The sequence below is a fragment of the Carlito syrichta genome, unplaced genomic scaffold (assembly GCF_000164805.1).
Source record: "Carlito syrichta isolate Samal-C Ts95f unplaced genomic scaffold, Tarsius_syrichta-2.0.1 Scaffold280976, whole genome shotgun sequence".
NCBI lineage: Eukaryota > Metazoa > Chordata > Mammalia > Primates > Tarsiidae > Carlito > Carlito syrichta.
The window spans coordinates 1-13623 of record NW_007225072.1 but is presented as its reverse complement, the minus strand read 5'-3'; the positions used below and the strand labels follow the sequence as shown (position 1 = coordinate 13623).

At 48.7% G+C, this 13623-nt stretch overlaps 1 protein-coding gene across 1 annotated transcript; it reads left to right on the top strand.

Annotated features, from left to right (window-relative positions):
• Positions 1–3290: 3290 nt before the first annotated feature.
• On the top strand, positions 3291–6619 carry INMT (indolethylamine N-methyltransferase). Its single transcript, XM_008052553.1, is given in 3 exon segments — positions 3291–3448; positions 4789–5001; positions 6190–6619. Coding segments are annotated over 3 exon segments (801 nt in total).
• The last annotated feature ends 7004 nt before the right edge of the window (positions 6620–13623 follow it).

Genomic DNA, 13623 nt, shown 5'->3' with positions numbered 1-13623 from the left:
AAAAAAAAAAAATCACTACATAGACAGATGCCCTAGATGATGAACACATTTTCAAAAGGGACTGAAACTGTTCGGTCCTAGACAAAACGTCGTCTAACTGATGAAAGCAAACCTTAGGATGGTAGTTCTTAACCGGGGGCCATTTTGACAATGTTCTTGGACAATCCTCTGGCAATGTCTAGAGATGTTTTTGGTTGTCACAAACTTGGGGGTGTCCTAGCATCTAGTGGGTGGAGACCAGGAATGCTGTCAAAAATCTTACACCACAGTTTAGCACCTCCACCCCGACAAAGAATGATCTGGCCTGGGAAGTCAATAGTACTGAGACTGAGAAACTCTTAGAATACAAGGGGGAGTTATCTTTTGGAGGATGGCCCCTTGTAGTACAGGCTTTTTGTGCTAGGTAAGTGTTCGAGGAAGCTATTGCATCAGCGTGCTGGCTTGTAGTGTTGTGAGATGTTGTGTTGTGGCTGAAATGTCCCGAGTTGTGGTAAACAGGTGACTGGTTCTTCCACCATAACACACCTGTCTGTACGTGCTGACCATTCAGCAGTTTTTGACCCAAAATGGCATGACCCTTGTGCCCGCCCCCCCTATTCACACCATCTTGCCAAAAGTGACTATGTGTTTGTTTCCCTGGAGGAAAAAAGTCCTCCAAGGGAAACGTTTTGCCAGTGTGGAAGAGGTGAAACAAAAAAGGGCAGAAACACTTAAAAGGCATCAAAGCGTATGAGTTCAGAAACTGTTCTGAGCAGTGGAAAAAGTGTCTCGATAGGTGTGTTGCATCAAATGGAGAGGACTTGGAAGGTGACTGAAGTTTAAACATGTAAGAATACATACATAGTTTTTAATAAATAAATTCTGGGTTTTTGGGGTTCCTCCTCGTGCATTCACAAGCGACTTCACTTTGAGCTGACTCCCCCAGTGGGACCCCGGCTTGGCCAGAGTCTGGAAGTGTGTGTTTGGATAGAGAAGGCGGGAGTGGCTGAGAAGCAGGCTGGAGCCAGAGGCTGGGGATTCTGGAATGCCAAGGGGGATTTTGCACTTATTCCTCTGGGCAGGAAGAGGCACTGGGGGCCTCGAGGTTAGGAAGGGTGGCCTCCGTCCATCCAAGGGCATCCAGCTGTAGCAAGTATATGGTTCTGGGAAGGATGATCTCTCTCACCCCTGCACAGAGTTCTCGACGTCCACATCTTGCTGCAGGGCTCTGGGCTTTCCCTGGACAGCACACACGTGTCCTCAGCTTAACTCCATGAATGCTGATGGGAGGGAGGGAGGAGAGGGGTCCTGGGTGTTTGGTCTGCAGTCCCGTTGCTGCTGGCCACTGCAGGAGGCCCTGTCTACACAGCTCTGCCTCGGGTCTCCGGGGGAAAATGGCTCCTCCATGATACTAACCCTCAGGCATGATGACGATGTCTTCTATGCACCAACTTGTCTGGGCCATGGAACCAGACGTGTGGCCCATCATTAATCTGGCTGTTTCTAGGAGGGTATTTTTGGATGAGCTTAACATCTAAATCAGTGGACCTTTTTTAAAAAAAATTTGGAGTGTCACTCTGTCACCCAGGCTGGAGGAGTGCAGTAGCACAATCACAGTTCACTGTAGCCTCAAACACCTGGGCTCAAGCCATCCTCCCATCTTAGCCTCCCAAGTAGCTGGGATTGGTACATGCCATTGGAACTGGTATGTGCCATCATGCCTGGCTAATTTTTTTAATTCTTTGTAGAGACATGGTCTCACTGTATTTCCCAGGCTAGTCTTGAACTCCTAAGCTCAAGCAATCTTCCCATCTTGGCCTCTCAAAATGCTTGGATTAGGTGTGAGCCACCATGCCCAGTCAGTGGACTTTGAACAAAGCAGATTGCCCTCCATAGTGTGGATGGGCCTCATCTAATCAGTTGAAGGCATGACTAGCACAGGAAGAGGGAACACTGGTGGCAGACAGCCTTCAATCTGAACTGCAGATTTGGCCAACCTCTGTAATCACATGAGCCAGTTCTGAAAATAACTCTGTTTCTCTCTACGTACACATCCAGGGTTCCGTTTCTCTGGGGAACCCTGACGAACACAAGTACCTGTGGCTTCCTTCAACCCTGCCTGCAGCTTAGTCAGTTAGTGCATCCCCTTTATTAAATGCTCCTTAAATAAAGTAACACATACACTCCTGTTTCCTGTCCACCCTCAGTACCATGTGCAGGCCAGCACCATGGTCTCAGGTCTCCCTGGAGGCTGCCCTGGTGCCCATCCCTTTGGAAACCAGGCACTGAATGACACTGGGTGTCAGTATCCCTGCCTGTGTGGGGCCTCTGTCTGGTGGGCGCTATGGAGTCAGAGCTGTTTGTTCATTTAAAATCAGAACAAGACATGCTTGCCCTTCCCACTTCCCGGACAGGAGGCCCGAGTCCCCAGGGTAGCCAATTCATTTATGTCTGGTTTATGGCTAAGTCAGAGCCATTTTCTAGGGCCAAAAGGGAGGCTGAGCTCTTCTCTGCCTGTGGGAGGTTTAACAACCCACTCCCATTTTAAAGGGAGGAACACTGAGGCCAGGAGTCATGCCTGGGCCCATACGGAGAGTCAGTGGCCAAAAGACCAGGATTCCTCTGACAGTGTTTTCTTCCTAACTGGGTTCCCTTGTCCTCATCCTGGAGATAGATGGATCATTTCTGAGCTTCCCACAGTGGCCTGCTCTGCCTCCTGAGGTCTGAACTCGATTCTCTAGCAGGGATAGGGGTGCATGAAGCCCCCCGCCTGGCCGGGAGAGAGCCAGTGGGCTCCCCTGATCACCAGGGGACCAGATGGGGACCTTTCTGTGCTCACAGGTCACAATGCCTGTGACTCAGGAAGGCACTTTGGGCCTCCCGCTAGTGAGGCGGGCACTCAGGAGGGGAGATGAGAGTTCGACACCTGCCCAAGGCCACACCGCAGCATGCGGCTGGCACCCAGGGCTGGGCGCCTTCAGTCGTCTTGATGGAAAGGGGACTCCAGGGCTGGGTACCATTAATCGCCCTTCGTGGGCCCTTCCTAGAGGAGGCAGGACCAGGTTGGCTGCGGCCTCAGCTGTCACAGCTCTGGGTTTGGAGGAATGTCAGCTAAAAGGGTGTCAGTGTGGTTGGGGAGGTGATGAGGATCGCCATGTTCCCTTCTGCATGCTCCCAGGAGAGGATGCTCAAGGAGGGGCCGGCAGTGGGAGGAGTGACTGGGTGGGGCCAGAATTCTGTGGGGTGGAGCCTGCAAAGTCTGAAGCCCTCATAAGACCGGATGGGTGGCAGGGGGCACATTCAGGGCCACCATGGAGGGTAGCTTCACTGGGGGCAATAAGTGCCAGAAGCACTTTCTGCCCAGGAACTACTTAACTACCTACTACAGCTTTGATGGTGGCCCCTCGCCTGAGGCTGAGATGCTTAAGTTTAGCTTGGAGTGTCTCCACAAGACCTTCGGCCCTGGTGAGTGGAAGGTGGCCCTTCCCCTGGAGTCTCTCTTCAGGGAACCTGGATGGGAGAAGAGGAGAAGTTGTTGGGAGAGCTGATGGGTTCCTGCCCCTCTTCTGGGCACCTGCTATGCTGGAGGTTAGGTCTGTCTCCCCATTGTTCAGGAGTTGGGCACCGACCCGGGGATCCGGATATTCTAGGGGAGAGCACAGTCCCGTGCAGTTCCCATATGGCTTTCCATTAGCCCCTATATTTTCTCTCCAGGTCATTGTCAAGTTCAGCCCTACCTTTGCACAGCCAAGCCTCTGGGACCCCAAGAAGGCCAAGGGCAAATAGTGGAATTGGAGTGTGTAGCCTGGATGTGGCTGTGAAGAGGACCTGGGAAAGTTCCACTCTGGGGCTGGGAGTACTGGGTGGGGACTCCGCCCTGTCGCAAACCTGCTGGCAGGGTCTTCAGGCCCTCAGAACCTCAGCTGAGTCATCCGTGCAAGGAATGGTGGCTGCTACCTGCCTGTCAATGATCACTGCCCTCCCCATGGTGTTCTGTGACTTTGTTGTGTCCTCCTGGCTCCAGCAGCCATGGTCTTACTTTGGGCACTTGACTGGAGAACAGTGAGGGTAAGTCCCCAGGTGGCCTGGGGACTAGGAGAAAGTTAAGAGGTTGCTGAGTCAGGTGGAGCGGGCAGGTGGGGAAGGCAGAGATCAGAGAACAGCCTGGCTGGTGTGATCCCACATCCCAAGTGATGGCCCGCTGTCAGGGCTCCAGACAAAATGTTGGAAGTCATGCTTCATTCCAGCTTCCAGGTGAACCTGAACTCACCTCTGAGCCATCTTCCCAGGTCAACTCCTTCTCAGCTCCTTGTTTCCAGTTCCGGCACCCCTTCCTCAAGAAACCCATGCAGGCAGGGCTGGACTTCCAGGGATGGCTCCTGGCTCCCAGCTCCCAGCCAGCCCAAGACTTAAAGGGCCACTGACCCCAGCATGTCTCCTCTGTCCCCTCCAGCCTGAATCTTCTCCAGAGTCCAGAATTTCTGTTCTCTGTCCTGAAGGGATGGTGTTTGTGCTCTTGGCAGAGAGATACTGGACTAATTTTTAACTTTTCTCAGACTCAGTTTTATAATCTACAAAGTGAAAATAGCAATAGTAGCCACTACACAGAATAGTTCTGAGGTGTAATTGGAAATTGATGCTTGTAAAATATTTAGGACGGGGCCTGGTCTCTGGGAAGTCACCAGTCCATGGTAACCCTCATGCTTGGTGCAGCTTCTACCTTGGGTGAGACCAGGGCGCATGCCACCGACCCTCTATCTCAGGTCTCGTCTCTTTTGCCTGTCCCTTACCGGTGTCTCCCTGCCACAGGATGCCTCCATGGGACATGCTTATCGACATTGGCTCAGGTCTTACCATCTACCAAGTTCTTACCACCTACGAGTCCTTCAGAGACATCACTCTCTCTGACTTCACGGACCGCAAACGGGAGGAGCTGGAGAAGTGGCTGAGGAAGGAGCCGGGGGCCTACGACTGGACCCCGGCCTTGAAATTCGCCTGTGACCTGGAGGGGGACAGATAGGGGTGCGGAAGTTGGGGGCTGGATGTCAACCCCCTTCTCAGAGGGTTCTCTGGCCTCTTGGTTGTCCCTGACATTTTCAAGACAGCAGGCCCTTCAAGGATAGGATCAGCTGCCTTGGGGTAGGGACAGAGTCCAGATGGGGCCTCAAGTTTCAGGATTATAGCAGTCTTAGGGGCAGGGTTTTGATCACAGGACTGTGTTGAGATGTGATGTAGTTGAATTTGACCACTGAAAACCAGATGACAGGAACTTACCTTCCTTTCCTCCTTCTTTCCTCCCTCCCTCCCTCCCTTCCTTCTTACCTTCCTTTCTTCCTCTCTTCTATATATTTACTTATATATCATCTATATCTTCATCCATCCATCCATCCATGCATCCATCTATATCTATCCATCCATGTCCATCCGTCCATCAATCATCTATCCATCATCCATCCATCCATCCATCATCCATATCCACTCATCCACCCATCTATCCATCCATCCACCCAGTTTTCCTTCTTCCCTTTATCATTTGTACTGTTGTGACTGTATGACATTACTCAAACCCACCACCCAACCCGAGTACTCTAATACAATAAAGAATTACCTGTGCTTCTCCCCTGTTCCTTGTCCCTTACCTCCCCCTACTTGAGGTAATCACTGACATGAATTTTATAATTGTTATTCTCTTGCTTTTGAAAAATAATTGTTATTCTCTTGCTTTTGAAAATATCTGTACTACATATTTATGTATATCTAAGCAATCTGTAGTTGTAGTCACCTTTGAACTTTATAACAAAATAATTGGCTCTGTATTGTCTTCTGGGATTTGCTTTCCATCACTCAACATTACATTTTTAAGATATCTATGTTTATACATTTTCTGTAGCAAATTCATTAATTCATCTATCCTTCCATCTATCCATCTATAGTGTTTGTTGAATGCCCAACCCATGCTTGAGGTTCTTTGTCCCTCCTGGGGATTAAAGGAAGGAGACTCACATGGAATCAGAGAGAGGAATGTCCCTATGATTGTTCTGGTCCACTCTCCCTGATCATTTTCCTGAGGCTCAGATTGAGGAAGGAAGGGACTAAGAGACAGCAATCCTTTGGGGGTGCAGAGATCACCTCCATCAGCTGGTCACCGTGGACTGAGGGTGTCCTTGGGACCTTGAAGCACCTTCCCTGAGCCCCGCCCTCTCTCTGCAGTGGCTGCTGGCAGGAGAAGGAGGAGAGGCTGAGGGCTGTGGTGAAGCAGGTGCTCAAATGCGATGTCCACCTGGGCTACCCGCTGGCCCTGGCCACGTTGCCCCCTGCCGACTGCGTGCTCACCTTCCTGGCCATGGAGCGCGCCTGCTCTAGCCTGGATGTCTACCACGCTGCACTGTGCAACCTCGCTTTGCTGCTCAAGCCGGGTGGCCACCTGGTGATCATGGTCACCCTCCAGGTGACATCCTACATGGTGGGGAAGCATCAGTTCTCCTGTGTGTCCCTGCAGAAGGAGGATGTGGAACAGGCTGTTCTGGACGCGGGCTTTGACCTCGAGCTGCTCCTGCACAGCCCCAAGAGCTACTCCGCCATCAGCGCTGCCAACACTGGGGTCTGCTTCATTGTGGCCCTCAAAAGGCCTGGGACCTGAGCCAGAAGGGCCAGTCAGAGCTCTGGCCGGGCTCTGAGGTCTTGGCCATCTCGCTGCTAGAGAGGGCTTAGCAATGGGTAGTGTCTAACAGCCTCCATGGTCAACACTAACATTCCATCTTCTGAAATCTGAGATTCTAACATCCCTCTTTTAGAATTCTAAGTTTCCACATACCTAGTTCTAGGATCCTAGGAGTAGAATATTCTGTTTTCTAATACAGCTACCCTTAGGTGCCATCCAACTCCCGTGCAACTGTGGAGCATCCAGGCACATGGTTTCAGAGTCTATCCAGTGTATTAAGGACAAGGAAGCCTCTAGACAGTGGTGTATTGGAAACTCTCACAACAAGCCCTCTAAAAGGAAGAGCACTGATTTGTGGCAGTCGCCAATTCCTGTGGTGCAAATACTCCCACTGTGATAGATTTCACTCTACCAGTGTTTTAGTAACTGGCTGATCAAACTCCTAAAATTTTACTGGCTCTCACGAGCTGATATGAACCAGCCTGAACACGCCACTGTCTCTAGACTAAGCTTGGCAGATTTAGCAAATAAAAAAACAGGATGCTCAGTTCATTGAATTTTTTAAAAATTATTTCAGCTACATCTGCTGGAATGAGACAGCATTCACTGAATTTAGGTAAACAAAATAAGTTTTTTAGGAGAAGTATGTCCTCACAATTGCTTGGGGGCATACTTACTCTAAACGATGATTTGTCATGTATCAGAAATTCAGATTGCACTGGGTGTCCTGTGTTTTGTCTGCCAACCCCACTCCAGACCAAATCATCCCACCCAAGTGAGGAGAGGAACAGCCCAGGAGTCAGCCTAACACAAAGGTTGCCTTTGTGTGAATAAGGAAAATACGCTTCTAGGGCTGGACAAATTGCAGAAAGGTGACTTCAGGCTGATTCATTGAGAAAAGGTGTTCCATCTCCCTCTGGACGGACTATGAGAACAAGTTCCCCTTCTGGGCAGACCGACCAGAGAAAGGTAGGCTGACTTGGTCCCACCCTGAGCACCTGTCTGCCTCCCTTTCCCCTCAACCTGTGCCTTGTGTGGGCCCATCCTGGAGAGCCGGGCACAGTAAGAGCCCAGAGACCTGGATTCTGGTCTCAACCCTGCTGCTCATTTGCTGGTTTTCACGTCTCTGGGCCTCGTACCCCTTATGTGTGAAGTAAGGGAAATGGGACTTAATCTAACAATCTAGAAGAAAGTTCTAGAAGCAGGAAATCATTGATGCATAAGTACTTTAAAATGTAAAAGGTTTTGCCCAAACTGACCTATGGATGTTATTTCCCCAAAGGATCACAATAACCTAGTCCAATTCCTGGTTTCCATAGTCCTAGAAGCTGAGGTCCTGAGAGGGTAAGTGACGTGCCTAGAGACACACAGCAAGCTGGTGGTTCCCGGTCTGTCTAGTAGTATACTCTCGCTCCATGAGGCGTCCCAGGGCTCAGAGGGGCAGGGAATCCCTGCTCCCCTTGGCTCTTTCTCAGCATGGGCTTGTTTTTGCAACAGCACCCCCATCTGCGTGCCTTCACTTCCTGGCTCATGTTTCGCTCCAGCACAAACACCCCAGCTTGTCTTCAGATGTGTCTCTCAGGAGAGCCTTCTCTGCCTTGCCGGGAGGGGCGCCGTGTATGGGTTGTTTTAGACAAGCTCATGGCAGAATGATCAACAGGCAGAGGAAGTGGGGACCCAGCAGTTGTGAAAGAACCTTGCCCCTGAGAACCGATGTCCAGGAATGGGGGAGGAGTAGGGGCTAAAATCGGACCTTGTAGAAAATGTTGTGGACAGATGATGTTTCTGCCGAGGAGCCCCAAAGGAGACTGGCTTGTTCCCAGCAGCAGACATTGCCCAGGAGAGGAGGTTGCTTAAGGAAAGGAAGCTGCAGCCGTGTCTCTCCTCACAAGGCCAGGATCCCTCTTAGAGTGCCATCTGTCCTGGACACAGGCAAATGGCATGGATGCCAGCCAGGGCCCTTGATTCTTGGACAACTCGGTGTGAAGTGTTGGCTGACTGCCTTGGAGGAGAGTGGGCAAGGATGTGAGGGATTCTTCAGGGGCTGTGGAAGTCATTCTAGCTCGTGAAACTGGGCCAGGCTGAACGAGCAACTGTGCGATACATCTGTCATTCCTTCACATAAATATAATGTATACTGTCTCCACGCTTTAATAAAACATTTTGCTTTACTCTAACCAGTGGGCAGGGACTGTGATATACTGTGGAGACAATGGGGGAAGAATTCTTCAGAGAAAGAAGCCCCGTTGTGGCTGGGGAGAGGAAACTTCTGTTTGTGAGCAGGGGAGGTAGACTTGTGGGTCATGACTCCCTTCGTGTAGTTATTCACTGAGCTGCTACCTGCCTTGGGCAATGGGGTAGGCTTCCTGCTGTGTCAGGAGTGAGTGCAAGCAATATAAGACCCAACTGTGGTGGCCTTATATTGGTTCAGTGACTCCATGGTAATGGAGCTAGCATCTCTGCAATGCTTGAAACACCTGCAATAGCTTGTTCTTTCCTCATGATCACAAGATGGCTGTTATAGCTCCAGGCATCTAGATTCAAGGCAGGGAAGTGGAAGAAAAGGTGACTTCATCAGTGATCTCTGCCTGTCTTACAAGGAAAGCAGAAGCCACCAGAAGCCTTCTGGCTAATTTCAGTTGTGTTGAGCCACCCCCACCCCTACAGCTGCAAGGCAGGCTGGGTAAGAAAGTATGTCACGTTCTAGTCTCTACAGTAGAGATGGGCTGGGGTAAGTAGGTTGGCAGGAGCGTGTTAGCCAGCAGCCAACATCTGCCATATTCTTTCTGGGGTTCAGCACAGCTGGCCCCAGGCTGTGTTCCTTCGCTGCGATCCTGGTTGGAGCCTTTCGCCTCCTCCCCTCCATTCTTTGTGGCAGCTTTAGGAGAACCCTGGGCTTGGCAAGAACAAGAAACAAGGAGACTGTTGGGCCATCATCATGTCCCTTCTGGTGGGTGTCTCCCTCTCCAATCTGAAGCAGAACCTTCATTTCCAGACCGAGCATGCACCCCAATTGTGGCATGGCCCAGCTGGCCCCACTGGGCTGCAACTGGACATGGGAGGGGCCAAACTGCATCTACCCTAACGCTTCAGGCCTCTTTCATGCGTGCCTGGGGGGAACTGAGTGGAGCTGGGTGAGAACGTGTTCTTATAAGTTAGTGGCTCAGTCTCCTCCATCTCCATTTCCAATGCACTCTGTCCCCTGTGTGACAGCAACTTCTCAGACACCAGAATGCGAAGACTGGTGTCTTAACCATTTTAAGTGTACCCCTCAGTGGCGTGAAGTACATTCATATCATTGTGCAACCATCACCACTTTCCACTCACAGAACTGTTTTCATTGTGCAAAACTGAAATTCTGTACCTGTTAAACAAAACTTCTGTTCTCCCTACCCCCCAGTCCTTGGCAATCATCATTTTACTTTTTGTCTCTATGAATTTGACTACTCTAAGTATCTTACATACATGGAATCATACAGTATTTGTCCTTTTGTGGTTGGCTTATTTCACTGAGTATAATGTCCCAAGGTTCATCCATGTGGTACCACGTGTCAGAATTTTCTTTCCCTTTAAGGTTGAATAATATTCCATTGTTGGTGAATGTATCGCATTTTGCTTATCCATTCATCCATTAATAGATATTTGTGTCATTTCCACCTTTTGGTTATTGCTAATCATGTTAACAGGAGACCAGTCATGCTTAAGACACCTAACATTATTTTAATTCTCACAACAGCCCCATGTGGATGGTATCATTTTGATCCTGCATTTTACAGGTGAGAAAACTGAGGAACAGGATTGCTCAAAGTCACACAGTGACTAAGTAGGAGAAGCAAGCAGTTTAGCTCCAGAGTTCAAGAGATTAATCTGCACCCACGCTGTCACCTCACAGAGTGCCAGGAGAACCTGTAGCTGGGCCTGGGGGATGTCCAGGAAGGTTTCATGGAGATGACCTATGAGCTGGTCCTAAGTGTGAGTTGTTCACTACAGCTGATGGAGAGAAGAAGAGCCAGCCATTCTGGCAGACGAAAACCTGGGTGTGGTGGCTAATTACACAAAGACCTGTCTCTACTTCACAGTCATGGCCCCCACAGTCCTGATGTAACATGAATAAGAAAACAGAAGACACAGGAAATTTCACTATCTGTGTGGTAGCCCTCATTCCTCACCCCTCCACCTCCACCACATTATAGAAACCAAATATTTAGGCCAAGCCAGACTTGGAGAGATGCTTTGAGAAAGATTTTATAGGCTCAAAAAGATATTAACTTCCCAACCATGATGCAAATCCTCACATCCTCATGAGGGTGAAGCTGGAGGTGGGGGGAATTTGGGGGTGGTGGGGAAGAGGAGGCTGAAACCCTGATAACCCTTTTTCCCTTTGCCTGGAAGTGGGGCCTGTCTTAGCCCAACCCATTCTTGGCAAGTGGTGTTCCTCAGGCATGGAGAAGGACTGCACAGCTTGCAGCCCATGCTAATCTCAAAACTACCAAATTTATTGTTTTTCCTAGAGCTCTAAAAAAGGCCAAGTCCAGGAAATATGGCTGCTTACCAGAGGCATTTTAATTGTGTAAAAGGAAAGGAAAGGAACAAAAGTTGGCCATTCTGGTCATCAGCTTAGGCAGCACATAGCCCATGGAAGTTTCTGTAGGCAACTGCCCCTCCTTATGGGAAATGCCAGTAAGACTTAAGTTGTGCACAGGCACAGAAGTGAGACAGGCTTGGGCCCGTGTAGAGATCAAGGACTGCAGGATATGATCTCTGAGCTCTCACATGCGTGGGTGTGTTGTATGCATATTAAGTGCATGGGGTGTCAGGATTTGACATCCTAATAAAAAGAACCAGAGGTGTGGAAATGTATCACCCTGAAACAAAAGAACACTCGTGTTCCAGAGATTGTTAGCTGTCCTCCTGTGCCCATTATACCCACGAACTCCTTTATAGTCAGAATTTGTTAGCTGTGTGCATGGCTGCCCTAAACAAAGACTACATTTCCCAGATTCCTTTGCAGCTGGGTGCGGTCAAGTGAGTGACTGCGAGCAAAAGTGTCGTGCCAGCTTCCGGAAACCTTCCCTCAAATGTGGTGCACACAAACTCTGCTTTTCATTCCTCACCCATTATTCCTCCCTGTCACTTGGAACATGGATGCTGTTATCTTGGGTTAGAAGGTCAAGGACACACATGGTGAAGAAACAAGACAGAAGGAAATTGGGAGCCTTAGGATAGGAATTTTATGTGAGAAACAAACTTCCATCTTGTTTAAGTCACTAATGTTGCTGTTGCCCCTATTATTATTTTTATGTTGTGTCTCTTTCAGTACATAAGAAGATATGTAATATTGATTGTCCCATGGCTGGTGATGGTAATGTTGATCACTCGATTAATGTCATGTTAGCCAACTTTCTCCACCATGAAGTGATCATTTTCCCCTTTGTAATTCAGAAGTATCTTATAGAGAGCTACTTTGAGACTGTTTAAATTTTCTGTATTCACCAGTTTAGCATCCATTGATGATTCTTGCCTGAATGAATTATTATTCTGGCTGCCAAATGATAATTGGCTAATTCCATTATTCATTTTACATTTATTAATTGACATTCCAATACAAGGATGAGCTTTCCTTTCTCCTTTACTTATTTATATAAACACAGACTCATGGATTATTTTCTTCAGTGGGTTATAATCTCTTACTATCATTACTTACTTTGATGCACAGATTTGATGAGTAGGAGTTCTTTTAAGCTGGGTGTTGTGTTCTTTTGATGTGTCCCCATCATTTTTTGAGCACCTCCTTACTAAGTTACTCTTATTTGGAATTTTTCTGTTGCCCCTAACTTAACCTAACACTAACCACTAGTGGAAGGAAAATAAAAGAATGAAGGCTCCAGGAATTCCTTCTTCAGCTCTGGTCTCAAAGACCCAGAACTTTGCTTGCCAAAGGCATAGAGTGGTCCATGAAGCAATGTTCTGAAGCCAGTGTTGAACTGGGGGGGCACTGGTTACCGCCTACTCCAAACAGCCTTGTCTTTGCAAAGGACTCAGACCAGGAAACCTGGGAGAAAATCCTATGACTATCTTCAAACACTGCCTTAAAGTTGAGCATACAGCATGGTCTCTTTAGGGAGATTAAAGTAGAAGGGAAAATCCCTACGACCATCCACTCAGTTGCATGGAGTGTGACCATTCAGACAGCCAACCTGGAGGAAGGTGTCACATCAAGCCATTGCAGCAAGGGATCCAGCTTTGTTCAGAGAAGCAGGAGAGAGGGAAAGCAAGAGGCAGAAGATCAAAAATTGTAAGCATCAGGAGACTTCCCTTGGGCACGCATAGAAACACACGATAACATTTGTGCAGCAGGTTGGGGTAGATGGAGAAGACTGCTCATGGCAGTAATGACCCTTGGTCTCTGGCCAGACAGTCCCCATTGAACTGACCTGACAGCTGAAAAGACTGTGGTCCCAGCATCCCTGTATTCAATTTGCAGTACATCAATGTGGACACTCCCCTAGGAACCTTTAAACCCTGGAGGGAGACACCACTACCTCACATTCTTAGAGGTTTGCATTATTAAGGTTAAAAAGATAAGCTGCTTTAACAAAAGACCTCCTCATCCCCCCTTCCAAAAATAGAAAATACATAAACACAGCACAAAGCAAACTGGATGAAAGTTTATTTCTCTCACTCGTAATCATCTACATTTTAGGTCACCCGGTGACTTTGCTCCATGTGGTCATTCAGGAAACCAGGTTCCTTCCATCTTATTCCTTCCATTACCTAGGATGGCACACACAAACTTGAGTGAGCATCATAAGTACCTGGCGGTCTTATAAACACAGCTGACCCCACCCTCAGAGTTTCTGATTCAGCAGATCTGATGCAGAGACTGAGAATTTGCATTTCCAACAAGTTCTCAGGAGATGCTGATGTTGGTGTTTTAGAGGCCACACTTTAAGAACCACTGCCCTTGGATGTGGCCTTTGTCC